Source organism: Thermobia domestica, chromosome 1 (genome assembly GCF_964235325.1).
Source record: "Thermobia domestica chromosome 1, izTheDome1.hap1.1, whole genome shotgun sequence".
NCBI classification, from domain to species: Eukaryota; Metazoa; Arthropoda; class Insecta; order Zygentoma; family Lepismatidae; genus Thermobia; species Thermobia domestica.
The window spans coordinates 135,593,328-135,608,724 of NC_137454.1; the positions used below are offsets into that span (position 1 = coordinate 135,593,328).

General features: G+C 35.9%; 1 protein-coding gene across 1 annotated transcript in view; it reads right to left on the reverse strand.

Annotated features, from left to right (window-relative positions):
- mRpS26 (mitochondrial ribosomal protein S26) overlaps positions 1-15,397 on the reverse strand; it is a 36,446-nt gene that overhangs the window by 688 nt on the left and 20,361 nt on the right. The window contains exon 2 of the mRNA XM_081763532.1: positions 10,613-10,874. Within this exon, the coding sequence (XP_081619658.1) occupies positions 10,613-10,874 (262 nt within the window). The remainder of the gene's footprint in view (positions 1-10,612; positions 10,875-15,397) is intronic.

Sequence of the window (15,397 nt, forward strand, 5' to 3'; positions counted from 1 at the left end):
AAACTCTGACATTCGGTCTTCACACACGGCCAGCTGTATGTCGCGTTCCCTAGATCATAATAAAAAAAAAAAAACTACAAAATACTCATCAAAGACTTCTCAACGAAAACGAAGAATGTAGTTTATGAAGAAAATTTTCGAAACCGAATTATGTATGCAGTTTCATTTAGTTAATTTCATTTAATAAAATAAATTTTCTTACTTTTACCATGTACTTGCTTCCATAAATTTACACGAGTCAAATACAGCACTCCTCGCTGATTCAGTGGCTAGTGCGTGCGCCTTTTGTGCACGGGGTCCCGGATTCGATTCCCAGTGGGATAGTCACGAAATTTCAACGCATTATGTTAGTTCGGGTTCCACCTTAAACTGTAGATCCACATCTCAATAGCTTGTGCTGAAACGGAACGCTAGACTCTACTCCAATCAACCAATAAGTCAAACAGTCATACAACAAACGCTGGCTACTGCAAGCCTGTCGCATGAGTCTGCTATCTAGTTTCCTCATAATTGGAAGTAGTGTTTGGATGACGCCGATCCGAAATAAAATAACGAAGTATTTTGTATTTAGTAACTAATAGTGGTAACGATGCTTACTATGAAGCCCTCAGATCGGATCTATCCTGTTATTTTCATAAACTTTATTTTCATTATTTTAATCAGCACATTCTTTGTTGCTACTTAACCACATTTGACTCCTTTTGTAGGCAAAAATAGCTACTTGATCGTATTGGTTCCTCTAGCCTCACCTGTTTGCTTACAAAGGAACCCGGCTATGTCGATAAAATGATGAAAGAAAACTCGCAGAACAACACGACTATATAGATCTGGACCTGTTTCAATACTTCTTTACATTTGAAGCATTGTGCAGAACTAACATTACGGTATTATATATATGCCACAAAAATTTCGTTACAAATTTAGATGAAAGAATACGTGCTTTTTTGCTATATATCAATCTGACACTTTCTGAGTCCCTTTGAGAATCCAGGTAACCGAATGATAGGTACGGTCCTCACAGTATGATTCAGGTTCACTTGTTTGTATTGTTCTAGTCAGTTCTCCTTGAAGAAGAGTTCCCAACATCATTAAGAAATTTCTAAGCGTTTTCTAGCCGTTCATACAGATTACACAGCTTTTACTACAAAGAATAATAATATTTCAGTTGTGTACTTCCTAGAAGTCTCACGTAAATATTTTGCCGTTGATTCAAATCAAGTTGAAGTGCTACAACCCCAGTAAAATGAATTAATATAAGAGAAGTTCCTATCATAATAAGCATGAATAACAAGCTGTGAAAAAAGAATGTAAGTTCCACTTTTTTTAAACGTGTATATATAGGGTAAAACGATATATTTTAAATTAAAAATATTTTTGATATTAACCCTTTCACGCACTCATAGAACAAATTCATACATCTTCATTTTTAACTACATGTATTCCAACAAAGTGGGCATAGTGTAATAAAAAATAATGTAGTTAAAAATGAAGATGTGAAGTTTTCGGTCGTTTTCTGCAACATATAATGCAAAAAAGGATCTGAACTAATAATATCTATCGATCACGTGGAGCTGACGATGACCCTTTATCCCCCTTTTTTTAATTAACTACTCAAGCAGTTGCGTTCCTCGTGATCCTGCAGTGGATATTTAAATCTCTACGCTGCCTCCCTCTGGCCATTTTAATTTTAAAAGTGTACAAAATAACGCCAGTAAAAACTGAAAAAAGAAATATACAAATATTAAGTCAGACTTGAGCTGCGTCGTGATGTTCATACACGTCAAATCCACAATACTTTTTATTGCATGAGTGTCAGCACATCACAACGGATTGAGTGGTTAAAAATCCCGATTCTCGAAGGGAATGAAATTATCAAAAACTAGACATTTTAAGTACTTGTTTACAATATTAAAAGGTCTTTGAATGATTCAATGTTCTATATGCCTTCTTCTCTCCTGACGGTCCACTCTTCATCTTCAATATTGAATTCGTGCACGTAAATGACAGATTTCTTAATTTCTGTAGAATCGAATACATCGAATTTTATTTCCAATTATTCACAAAAACACGTAATTAATTGTTAAATACCCCATTTTCCCACCCTCTGAGATGGAATTTCCAAAATCGTGCAAGCGATACTACGGGAAATGCTCACTATTTAATACTGTTACCCAAATTTCGTAGCGCTACTAATTGAAATCATTGTTAGAAATTTCCGGTAAGACTTCAATGAACTGGTACAGGATTTTCAGTGGTTACTTATCATTTCTCTTGATAATTGCATCAACGAAATAAAGTTATGGGCAAGATGAAGAAATTCATTTATAAGATCGGATATACAGTATATACTACGCAGTGCTTCTTGGTTCATTGCATCACCCTGTACGAGGATGTTTCCTACATTTCTTGACTGTTGTTTTAGTGTTCAGCCAGGAAATACTTTGGTTCACCTATTGTCAAAAGTTCTTGCAACATATGTCTCGCCACTTCGATGTCTTTATTTTCACAATGATAACCATTAGGGTGGAGCGAAAAAATCAAATTTTCGAATATCGAATTCTAATAGGGCTCAAAAGTTGCGTATTCGCATGCTAATCAATGGAAAAATAACGAAAAATCATACTTTGGATCTTCAGTTGGTGCAAACGGCCTAAAGTTTGAAAAAATGACCCCAAAAATACCAAAATTTACCTTTACGCGAAAGAATAAGATTTTTGAGTATCGAATTCTAATATGATTCAAAAGTTGCGTATTTGCATGCTAATCAATGGAAAAATAACGAAAATAATCACACTTTGGATCTTACGTTCACGCAAACGGCCTTTTTTTTTTTTTTTTTTTTTTAATAATGACAAAAAAAATTACCTTTACGCAAGGAATATACAAATTACTTTTTTTATTTGTATAGCGTCTAAGTACTTTATTTTAGTTGTGTGAGGTCATGTTTGTTAATAATTCGTTAATGTGAGTGATTTTATACATTTTATTTTCATAATGATTTTGCAGCTCATCACCCATTTGTCAACTTTTTTTTTCTTCTTTTTCTTTTCATGAAATGGTCCAGAACTCATCACGAGGAGGTGGCTGCAATTCGAGTTCCACACACATCCTGCTTAACTCCTCGACCAATTAGGATGTGCTAAATTTTGTTGATTTAGTCAAGGATGTTATCTTAAATTCAGATTTTTAAATCAAATTTTGGCATTGGAGCATTGTTCTCCTGGAGCATCAAAACAAAGAGAGAGAGAGAGAGAGAGAGAGAGAGAGAGAGAGAGAGAGAGAGAGAGAAAGAATTGCCGTCGTTTTATTACTATATGAGCGGATGTAAAGGTCAAGTATAGTGGGCCTTTCTTTCTAGGCATTCTGGAAGCCCTCTGAACTTTCCCTGCTAGCAGTTGCAACACATGGTAGTTTATATACCGGTTTATGGCCCCTGGTTACAGAAAATAAACCCTGCTTCCCTTCCTTTCTTCTGAATTTTTTCTTTCTATATTTTCAAATATTGAGCTTTGGTCAATTTGTGGAGATAACGCAGTCAGTAATAACGCATATACTCCGATGTGTTTTGTTACAAAGATTTCGTGCCGTGTCGGTGTGTTAGTTTATCGATAGTGTTGGCAGTAAAAAATAAAACATTATTGTAGTGACGTGTTATGATTTCAGTTTTCTGGAAGAAGAGGAGCGTGAGTTTTAGTGAAGTGTTTGTTTTATTTATTCACTCATTCATTATTTGCGGTTAAATAGTGTTAATTGAACATTTGAAAAATGGATCGTTTTATAGTGAGAACGAAAAAAAAGTGAAAAATGAACCATTTCATTGATTGACAATATTGATAGTAGTGCTTCTGTTGCTGAGGAAAAGAGAGAGGAAATTTCCATGCCGTCTTCATCTACAGACAGATCTATACCATATAAAACAACATTTCAGGTACATTGGAGTGAGAAGTTTCCTTGGTTGTTTTATGACGCTAAAGTAGACGCGGCCTTTGTAAAATTTGCAAAGACGCATATGAGAAAAACTTTTGAGGTTTTCATCAAAAATGGAGTTACGCTTTATTGAAACTGGCTTCCGTAATTGGAAGAAAGCGCTGGAAAGAATGAGAAAACATGAAAGCTCTGATTGTCATCGAGAATCGTTTTCAAAACTTCATGTTCTGAATAGCAAGATCAATGTATCTTCCCAGCTCTCAGATGGTAAAAGAATTCAGATGGAAGAGAGTAGAATTGCCCTACTGAAGATACTTTCTTTGCGTTATTTGGCTGTTCAGGGACTAGCTATAAGGGATCATACTGACGACAGAAGCAATTTCAATCATTTACTCCAATTGAGAAGTGAAGACAGGAAGTGAAGACATCCTTAAGCTCTGGCTTGACCGAGAGAGAGGGAGAAAATGGATATCACACGATATATGTAACGATATGCTATCAATTATGAGTAATGCTGTAGTGTTGCAACTTGTGTCCACTATAAAATACACAAAGTATTACGCTTTGATTATTGACGAAACAGCAGATATCTCAGTGAAAGAACAGATTTCCTTTTGCTTTAGAATAGTCACTAACGAACTTGAAATCGATGAAATTTTTCTAGGCTTTTACTAAACAAATGACACACATTCAGAACCTCTTTTCAAAATAATTCAAGATATTCTTCTACGTTTCAGTCTGGAAATAACGTATTGTAGAGGCCAGTGTTATGATGGCGCTTCCAATATTGCAGGCGTACGTGGAAGACTTCAAGCAAAAATTTCTCAATTAGAATTGAGGGCTCCTTATGTACATTGCTTTGCTCACTCTCTTAGCTTGGTTGTTCAAGATACTTTAAGAAATGTGACAGGCTGTAGAAATGTCCTCAACCTGGTTAGGGAAATAACTGTTTTTGTAACACATTCCCCTAAGAGGCTGGCTTTCTTTCATCAACTGCAAAGTGAAAATGATAAGTCGATCAATTTACGACCGTTTTGTCCAACAAGAATGACAGTATGGCATGTCTCTCTTCAGACGTGTACCTTAACTACCTGAGCTTATGGATTTCATGTCAGAGCAATCTTTATCAGATAAGTCAGATGCTGGTGCCAAAGCACATGGCTTCCTGGCTCAAATGCACTCGTTCGATTTCTTTTTTGCTAATCTCGCATTGCTAATGAAGCTGTTTTGTCACACAGATAGCGCAAATACAGCACTTTATGTATTCAAGATGCTGTAAATATGATTTCAAGCCTACAGCTCACTTTGCAGAATTTCCGAACAGATACTGAATTTGACACGTTCTGGGCGGATGTAGTAGGAAAAGCAAACAAACTTGGGCTTTCAGAACCAGCTCTTCCGCGACCAAGAAAACTTCCAAAACAGATCAATCAAGGTGATAATCCCCATGAATATGAAACCCCACAGCAGCTTTATCGTCAACAATATTTTGAAACTATTGACACAGCAGTACAGTGTTTAGAATCACGATTTGATACTAAAATAAAACATTTTCTAGGGCTCTGTGAACGGTTTATCATTGGTGAAACAAATTATGTTAGTGCTATAGACGAATTTTACAAAGACGATATAGATATCGAACGGCTCAAGTTACATCGTGATATGTTACTTGATCTTCGCAAAACACAAACTAGCTCCCAACCTTTCCGAAGTTTCGCGTGTGTTCTTGACTTCTTAAAGCAGAACACTTATCTTCAAACCATGTTGCCAGAAATCGTTAAGTTCAATTATTCTGACGCTACCATCCACTACTTGCACAGCGGAGAGATCCTTTTCTTCTTTAAGACGACTAAAGTCCTATCTACGATCTACCATGGGACAAAAACGACTCAACGTGTTAACAATTTTAAATTGTCGTCAAGAACTTTCTGCAGCACTCGATCTTGATCTTATTGCAGACGAATTTATAATGTGCACCGAAATTCGCAGGCAAACCTTTGCTATGAAAAAGAAGTAATCCTCCGTTTGCCACCTACAAACCTGAACCTGAATGGAAGAAAATCAACTAAATACAAGTAAGTTAATATTAACCTAATATTACAATTTAATAATAAATTTAAAATTTGGTAATCATATCTTATTCCCACATCTATTTTATTGTCTCATTGTATCATTCAAACATTGGAAATGTTCAAACTTTTTTGTGCCTCCCAGCAAAAATATGTGTATTGTTACGGGAGAGAACAGTCCGTTATTGAGGGGTTTTATTGTACTTGCAGAAATTAACTGAACCTATTATGCGATTATATTGGTTATAGTGAATTCTTAGCCATTATCTTTTCTGAATTGTTGCAACTGTATTGTTGAATTGACTTGATTATCATTCATCGTATCTTTTCAGCAGCAAGGCTATATGAGACGTAGATCTACAATTCAAGCTGAAATCCGACCCACTGTCGTTCAATGCTTTCTCAGTGGGAATCGAACCCGGAACTGTGTACCAAATGTACGCGCGAGACACTAGACCAGAGGGGAGGGCTGCAACTGCATTATGACGAGCTGTCAGTAGTCCATTATTTTCGCACAGAAACGGGGAACGTAAATAGGGAGAAAGCGAATGAAAACTGTTAACCAGAAAGAAGCGGGGGGGGGGGGGTGCTTAGGCTAAATGTGTCTAAATCCACTCTCATTAAAACCAGTTGGTTTTCAACCAACTAACCCTACACCAATTGTTTCTATTTAGAGTAGTTGAGCCCCCCCCCCCCAATGTTTTCTTCGTGTCGGCGCCTATGACATGACCCCATACATTAGGTAGGTGCGAATGAAACGTCCGTTTTTTGACGTCTCATGAGAAACTCATCTCAACAACACAACACAGGGACGTGTGTCTAAAATCACGACTCAGTACACGTCCGACAAACAGGCTGCGGTACCAGACAGTCAGGAAACAGTGTGTTGTTGAACAGGATCATATGAGGAGCACGTAATTCTGACTGATTTTTCTTTACGAATTCGAACTGGAACATTCTACACACCAAGCAGGAAAAAAAAATTAAGATTGCATTTGGGCCAGGAATGCAGAATGAATGCATCATTCGCCGTTGGTTTCTCGCATTTCATTCCAGTGACATGGCATTGCAAAATGAGCCCCACACGCACCGACCAACATCATATTCCAATGAGCTCAGGGACACCGTGGAAGCACACCCTCGCAAAAGTGTTTGTGTCTTTGCAGACGAATCAAGCATACGCAGTCTATTGTACAGCTGTTTCATGCAATCGTTATAGGTGGAAAAGTTAGATACATTGGTGCCATATGAGTTGACATCGGCCAACAAGAATTGCTGTATAGAGGTGTACAGTTCTCTGAGTGTACGGAATAACCGAGAAAGTTTAATGAATCGCTATGTCACTTTAGATGAAAAATGGATTTACTATGACAATCGGAAACGATTAAGACAACGACCGGATCGCGAATCGCAAACGATCACCGGATCGCGATCAACGTTCGATGGCCCGATCCCACCTCTGCATCCACAAATGTTGATGTTGATTTGATAGGATGGTAGGACTAATCCATCATGTCTTTGTTAGGCGTAGTGAAATTATCAATACACATCGTTACATTGCTGAACTCCATGAAGTATACCATAACAGGGTGTCTACTAAAATTCCAAAACGAAATTTGGAGACTTTTTCGTGACCTTTTCTTTATCAAACCATAAAATTTCCTAACATTCTCAAGAGCGAATTTGAGTGCAAATTAGACCGAATTTTCATGCATGCGATAGAAGAATGCCTTGCTTGCGATTTAGTAGCGTCTAAAGCCCATCATAAAGACACTTTTGATGGTGAATTTTGACGTTTTATAGAACAAAATTTTCCAGTCTGTGTTTATATTTGTACAGATAAAAAAAAATTCGTGACCCAAAAGCTAAATTTCGTGACTTTTTCTTAACTTTTATGACCATTTTCTGATTTCGTGACCGGTAGACACCCTGCATAAACTTGTCCGCACACATCCAACAATGGTCAACAGACATAGTGTCGTCATATTGCACGACAATGCTGTCAAAAAACGGCGGTGCAAGTTTTCCATAAGTTGCAGTATGAAATCCTTCACCCGTTGAATTCTCCCGATAACTTTCCCACCTCTTCCGGCATCTCGGTCACTTCTTGGAAGGGAAGATCTTTCCTGATGATTGGGCGGTGCACCATGCAGTTGCGTTCTTCCCACTGTAGACTCTAGACTTCTCTCGCCACAAAATTCAATCGTTGCCTGAGAGATGGAAAAAGTGTGGTTGCAGATGTCGACTTTTTTGGTTAACCTGGTATTGTAGTTTTCATAGTTCTGGCCCCTAGAAATTACGCACCTGAAGTGGACATTTCATTCGCATAAACCTAATATTTTCACACACAAAATGCATACTATATTTTGTATGTTTCAATACCTTATATATATTCGATTACCTAATCATATAAAAGGTTATCACAATCATAAACAAAGGTAGAATTTCGACATAGTTGGCTTCGTAACTTCCCCGACTCTTAGATCATGGGATCATTGAAAATAACTTTGTGGTGATTGAGTTTTTATTTCCAGTAATTCTATTTTAAAATGCGACTTAAATTCAAATTTTAATACATGAATAATACTTAATACTTCTTTTAGGATGAAATGTTAAAGACACTTATTGTTGGTAGCACTTGTGGTTAAAAAGGTGGTTAAAAAGAAGAGTAACGACGGGTTGGAAATTCAAATTTCACGCATCACTGTATCTTAAGAAAATTTTTCTCCTAATATGATCAACAACTTGTTCTCACTTTTTGCAGTAGAGAAGAGGGAAGGAGTAGGGTAGTTTTTTTCAATGCCTATCAGCTTACGTGGGATGAATAATAGATATATGTTGAGAAAAGAAATGTGTTAGTTGGCAGGAAGTGCTCACATGATAATCTGTAATGAATTAAAAAATATAATGAAGATTGATATTGAGCTAGTTAGTCAAAGAATTTAAAATGTGAAGGTTTTAAGTGAACAAGAACTGTGTTGTTGATTTAATAATTAATTGTACGTTGAAAGTTGTACCTGATTTAATTAATAAGTAATGTGAGTAAATGCAATTTCATAGGAGTGAATGATAGATACCGCAAATAATGGCACTGGTTAAATAATAACAAGTGAGTTCCGTTTCACAGTATAAAACTACTGTAGACTTTCCAAACTATGCGAATTCAATACTCAAACTTGAAGTAATAAATCCAACTACAGGTTGCAATAGACAAATAAGATCAAAGATAGAACATATTCCAAGGATGTTGAATTAATATCAAAAAGCCATTTCTCGCTATTTCGTACGGTTTTGGCTGTATGGAACTTAACACTGAAACCGCTGTTAATAGATGTCTATCATTTCCTGTTGCAATAAAGGAATAAAATCAGAGGTGAAACATATTCTTGTGGTATTGAATTCATATCAAAAACTGCTTGTGGCTATTCCCGTTTCATCCATTATGCGATCAGTGTTGCAACCGAAAAATCGTACATGCTCATCACTTCTGGTTTCAACAGATAGATAAAAGTCGAGACAAAATTCAGGCTTGGGACGCTGAATCTCCGTCAAACTACTGCTTTTCGAAATCTTTTACCATCCTTGCTCCATGGAAATAAGTATTAAAACCGGAAGTACTAGTAAATTTCAACCACTTCTGATTTTGGGAGGCTGTTGCGGGTGGTGATGGTATGTTCTTTTGAGACGTTGAATCGATTATTAAAAACAGCTTGTCGCTATCTATTACCGTTGTTGTTCTATAGCTACTAACGCTGATACCGGAAATGGTTGATTTCTACTTCTGATTTGGGTTAAAGAAGCAGATGGAATCCATTCTTGGGACGCGGAATGCATTACAAAAAAAAAAAAAAAAAAAAAAAAAAAAAAAAAAAAAAAAAGTTTCTCGATATCTCCTACTACTTTTGCTCTATGGAAATCAGTACTGAAACCAGAAGTAGGAAATTTCAATCACTTCTGGTTTTGGTAGTGTATTGCGGGTGGTAACAATATGTTATCTTGAGACGCTGAATCGATTGCACTGAGCTGCTTGTCGAGATCTTTTATTGTTTTCGTTTTATGGTTAATTTCGACCACTTCCGTTTCAAACAGAGAGTTAACGGAGGATATGAAACCGATCCTTGAGACGCTGATTGATTGCAAAAAGTTTCTACTTGATATCTCTTACCACTGATACCTGTCAGCAGACAGACAGATAGTTGGACGGACTTAGCCGTTCTACAAGACTTCCGCCACTTACGCACAGCATTGTTTGAAAGTTTAATAAAAAATATATAAATGAAGTGAAATTTCTACTTTAACGTCCCGCAATTATGCCCTGTAGGCTAAAGGAGAGAAGTTATTAATGAAAGTTAATTATTGTAAAAAAAAAAAAAAAAAAAAAAAAAAAAAAAAAAAAAACAACTAATGAATTGAGAATGAAAAAGAAAAGAGAGAACTCAGAGAAAGCCCACGAACACGGTGTAGTCCCCGACGAACTCATATGACCTGGGATGGAACCAATATCAACTCGTACCAAAAGTGAGCGGTAAGCAGTCTACCTCTCAACCACCTAACTTGTATATCGAACAGAAATATACATAAAATATTCATAATAACACATTTAAAAAACAACTTACTTTTTCACTTTTAACTATACATTCAACTGATTCTATCAACTGTTTCTGCTTTTCCTCGAACTCGATCAGATCTTGTAGCGCCTTCTCCTTTATCGCAGCTCTTTCTTCAAGTAAACGCTCTTCACGAAGCCTGGCAACTTCTGCATTCCAAGCATCATTAATTTTCATGCAAGCTTTATGCTCTTCTTCCTCATCTCTGACATGCTGGATAGCTGCATCACCTTTCGAAGTAGTTTTCAAATATTCATCGTTAAGGTATTGCCTAAAATTAAATTTATACAAATAAAAATTAAAAACCATACAACAAAAGAAAAAAAAAATATTCAGGTTATAAAGTGCATAAAAATTGAAATTAACTTTCTGAATGTTTTCATCTACAAAATTAACAGCTTTTTTTTCTTTTTTTAAATTTTATCTTTCTGCTTTACATAATTTGTTTGGAAACAAATTCTAAGTCCTCAAATAACTAATATTGACAAAGAAAGACAGTGTGGTGTGCTTCGTAACAACTAATACAGAACAACTTTTATCATTAAGCAACAGAAAAAAACAATTTCTTCAATTAGTAACACACGGTCTTTACGCTTGACCATAAGTACTCTAAAGAAGATGGATAACTCATGCAAAGAATAACTAAAGATTTTGGTATAATGATTATAATAGGGAAATGGAAGAGCCACTAACAATCTAAAGACAAGACGTTTACGGCACACACACAAGGTCCGGATTGAAAGAGAGAAATTTTAAAACTGTCAGACAACTAAAAAAAAAAGACTTATATGAATTACTCAAATTGAAGTGCCACGAATTACTCATCTAAATCTGTAACAATTAACAAGTATCAAAAATTATGACTTCATATGAAGTCAAAGATTTAATATCTTTCTCTGAAAGGCACTTACGCTTTCTGAAACAGAGTATGTATTTTCCAACATGCTGCAGACAGGAAGTACTAATGATGTGAACGATTACAACTCCTTATAATTTTTTTATTAATCATTCAAATAGCTTCAAATCTTACAGTTAAATGCTAAAACTCTCCAAGTTTTTATGATGAAAAAAGTTAAAATAGTACATCACAAATGTTCTATGTGGACCCCCTTTCTTACCCTGCATACATCTATTCGGTATTCCAATTCCGCCCAGACCCGTTTCAACATGTTTGCACTGTAAAAATGATGCGCTCTTTCAGTTCATTCACATCTTGGGGTAGAGGGAGTTTGCAGACAATGTCTTTTAGATGTCCCCACAGGAAAAAATCGCAGGGGGTTAAGTCCGGTGATCTTGGTGGCCAACGTAGAAGCTGATGATCATTTTTACCTGACCGCCCAATCCAGCGGTGTGGCAGTCTGTTGTTGAGGAAATTTCTGACAATGTGATGAAAGTGACATAGAGCTCCATCCAATTGATAGACGAACTTTGCACTGTCATGTTCGAGCTGTGGCATAAGCCACGTAGTAAGCATTTGTAGAAATGTTTGTCCAGTCACAGTTCCTTCGTCAAAGAAGTACGGACTATAAACTTTTGAAGATGAAATTGCACAAAACACATTCGTCTTCAGTGAATCACGCACAATTTTACAGATTTGGTGAGGCTTCTCGGTTCCCCAAATGCGAACATTTTGTTTATTCACTCTTCCTGTCACATGGAACGTAGCCTCATCACTGAAACAAAGTTTGCCGAAAAAAAATCATCATCAACACTGCACAACTCTTGAAATGATTCACGAAAAGTCTTGCGACACGTGTGATCATTAGGTGTTAAGTGTTGTAACAACTGCACTCGATACGGATACATCTTTAAATGTTTACGCACTACACGCCAAATAGTTGTTTGAGGCATTTGAAGCTCTCTGCTAACTCTCCTTATTGACTTTTGTGGGCTACGTTGAAAACTGGTTCGAACCCTTTCGACATCTGACTCAGAAGTGGACGGCCTACCGGGCGATTTTTCTTTACAAATGCATCCCGTTCTGTTGAATTTGTCATACCACTTACGTATGGAGTTCTTTGATGGTGGATTTTTATGAAATTTTGTGCGGAACTCGCGTTGAACACTAACAACAGACCGACAAACGTGAAACTATAAAACGCAAAATGCTCTCTCTGCACCACATGCAGCCATCTTGGAACTGATCACTCTGCCACCTAGCGGATAAATTTTAAACTACTACGCTCCTTCCAAACAAAACTTGAGGATAATATTGAAAGTATTTCCATAGAGATTTCATTGTTGATAGAGTATTATCACTTATAGAACGTTTCCTTATCGTTCACATCATTTTGAATCACGCTGTATAAAGGTAATAAGTGGTTACTAAGTTACTTTAAAATGAAAATCATGACGATGGAAATCATAATGAAATAAAGATAAGAACTTTCAACATTACGAAAACAAAATAACTGCAATTCAAGAAATAACTACAATATGTGCTGTTTACAATGTAGATATCCCCAGTTCGATATTGGGTAATGCGAAATAAAAACTCAGTAATTTCTTGTAAATAACACCCAAAGATATCGTGTGTAGTGAGGGACGAAAAAAGCTATATAATAATAATAATAATAATAATAATAATAATAATAATAATAATAATAATAATAATAATAATAATAATAAACTATAGTGATAATCCAATTCTAATAAACATTAAAATCAAGAAGAATTTTATTCATAATTTTTATCTCCGGATATATCCTAAAAAATAATTCTCCCACTGAAAAATACTATAATCATCTTAGGATATAGGGGAACAGGACAAACGTCTGCATCTTAAAAATGTAAAGCCTCATTAGAATATATGTTGAGATGAAGAAGTGTATATTTTCTTTCCGACATCATGCGACGCAACGACTGTTTCAGCGACAAGAAAGGAGGAAATAGTTCCGTTCTAACAAAAAATTCTGTATAAGGAATTTCACAATCAATTTTTACTATTACTCATGGTTCTTCAAAGATGCAAATCTGCTCAACTACGAGTTAAGCACTTACGCTGAAATATCAGAGGAAACGGGCACACCGCTCTTTATTACTTTAATTTTAAAGGTAGAGAATGTACACCGTAGTCGATAAGGTGTAGCGTATACCTACCAACCGGACGGCCCTTGTTCGATTTCCGGTGGGATTCATTCTCTTTCTAACCTCGTACAAGCGCGGTTCAGAGTGTAATAAACCTTTGTCAAATGAAAACAGGGAAATCTGAAAGGGCAAAGGTGGTCTGAGCGCAGTACTGACCACAACACCATTTCTATGTGTCGAAGTCACGGATGAGGCACTCATTACCTGACACTGCCAGTGAGTCACGTTCAAGAGTTCGAATAAGAGGTTCACCTTTACCTTTCGAATGTTAGATGTTTCGGTTGAAATAAGCAATATTCACCATCCGATATATGGACAAATTATAACTGTAAAATAAATAAATAAATATAATAAAAAAACAATGCTTTTATAAAATTTACTTAAAAAGATGTTTATGGGATATGATTATAATGGATTAAAGTGAACCATTTCCGTGATATCCAGAGAAACTTTAGCACTCAATGTTAGGAAGAGTGCTCAATGCATTTAGTTTTAGTACAATTTCTTAACTTTATAAATAAAATTATTTTATCCTATTTAGTGTATTTTTTTTACGGGAATTATTTTTTCCCTTTTAAAGCCTGACAAACATCTTGGCATTTCACTTAAACGAATAGAACGTAAACTGTGACGCGGCGTTGCCGAGTGGTAAAGAGAAGTGGCTATGGCTAAGCAGACGAAGTATAGCACGATCAGGTGAGCAGCGGTTAGACGTCGCGTTCTTTGCTTTAACAAGCAAGACAAATGCATGCTAAGAAATTATACTCTCTCTTCTCTTCAAGTATTTGAGTGACTCATCTCTGCTTGTGCCCCCTCCCCCAGAAATGTCGAAAAGTCTTGCCCTCCTTCCATGTTCATGGAGGCATTTAAAATTTTTCAACATAGAAAACATTCTTTTGAATTTTGGAAGTTCCATCTAGCCAGTCACTACTTGCTCAAACTATAGAAAGCTGCACATTTATTATTATTATTATTTGAATCTAGGGCATTTTCGTCACAAGATAAGTTTTACTTGAGCTTGCAATCTGCTCACCACTTTTGAAAAATGTTTAAATTTTTGACAATTTCTGAGTTGCTTGTTCCTCTTGACCTAAGTTGTGTTTGACGAGCGAATTATTCAAAGCACTTTATCGAACTGTTATACACAACAATGAATTAAAACATAGTAGGTCTATATTCACACTAATGAATAGTGGCACAGAAAAACAACCTCCTGTGTCAAGGTATGTAAAAACCTAGTTTTATTTATTTATTTATTTATTTAATTTTATTATTTATTTACTTTTTACTTTTGTCTTTGTTACCAAAGCAAGAAAGTAAAATTTGGTATACTCAACTGAAAATTATTGAATATTGACAAATCCTTTCTGTTTATTATTCCAGTCTCAATACATAGTATTTGCGGTAAATCAAATAGCTTTTTAAGCACTAACCTGAAAATATTAAAAGACTACAGAACAATAATAAAGAAAGAATTTGAAATAATATGAAACCTGAGAAATATATTGTATATCCTAACATTATATAGCTATACATCTTAACATTATAAAGTTAATATTCGAAATTTAAATAGGTCCCCTTTTGGCATGGACCTCTCCGCATTGCGGGCCCGTTAATTACGCCAAATCTCAGGGAACGATTTTTCCCTACAGACCATCCCTGAAATTATCACTGCTCAACACCAAACCTATTTCTATCCTTTCATTG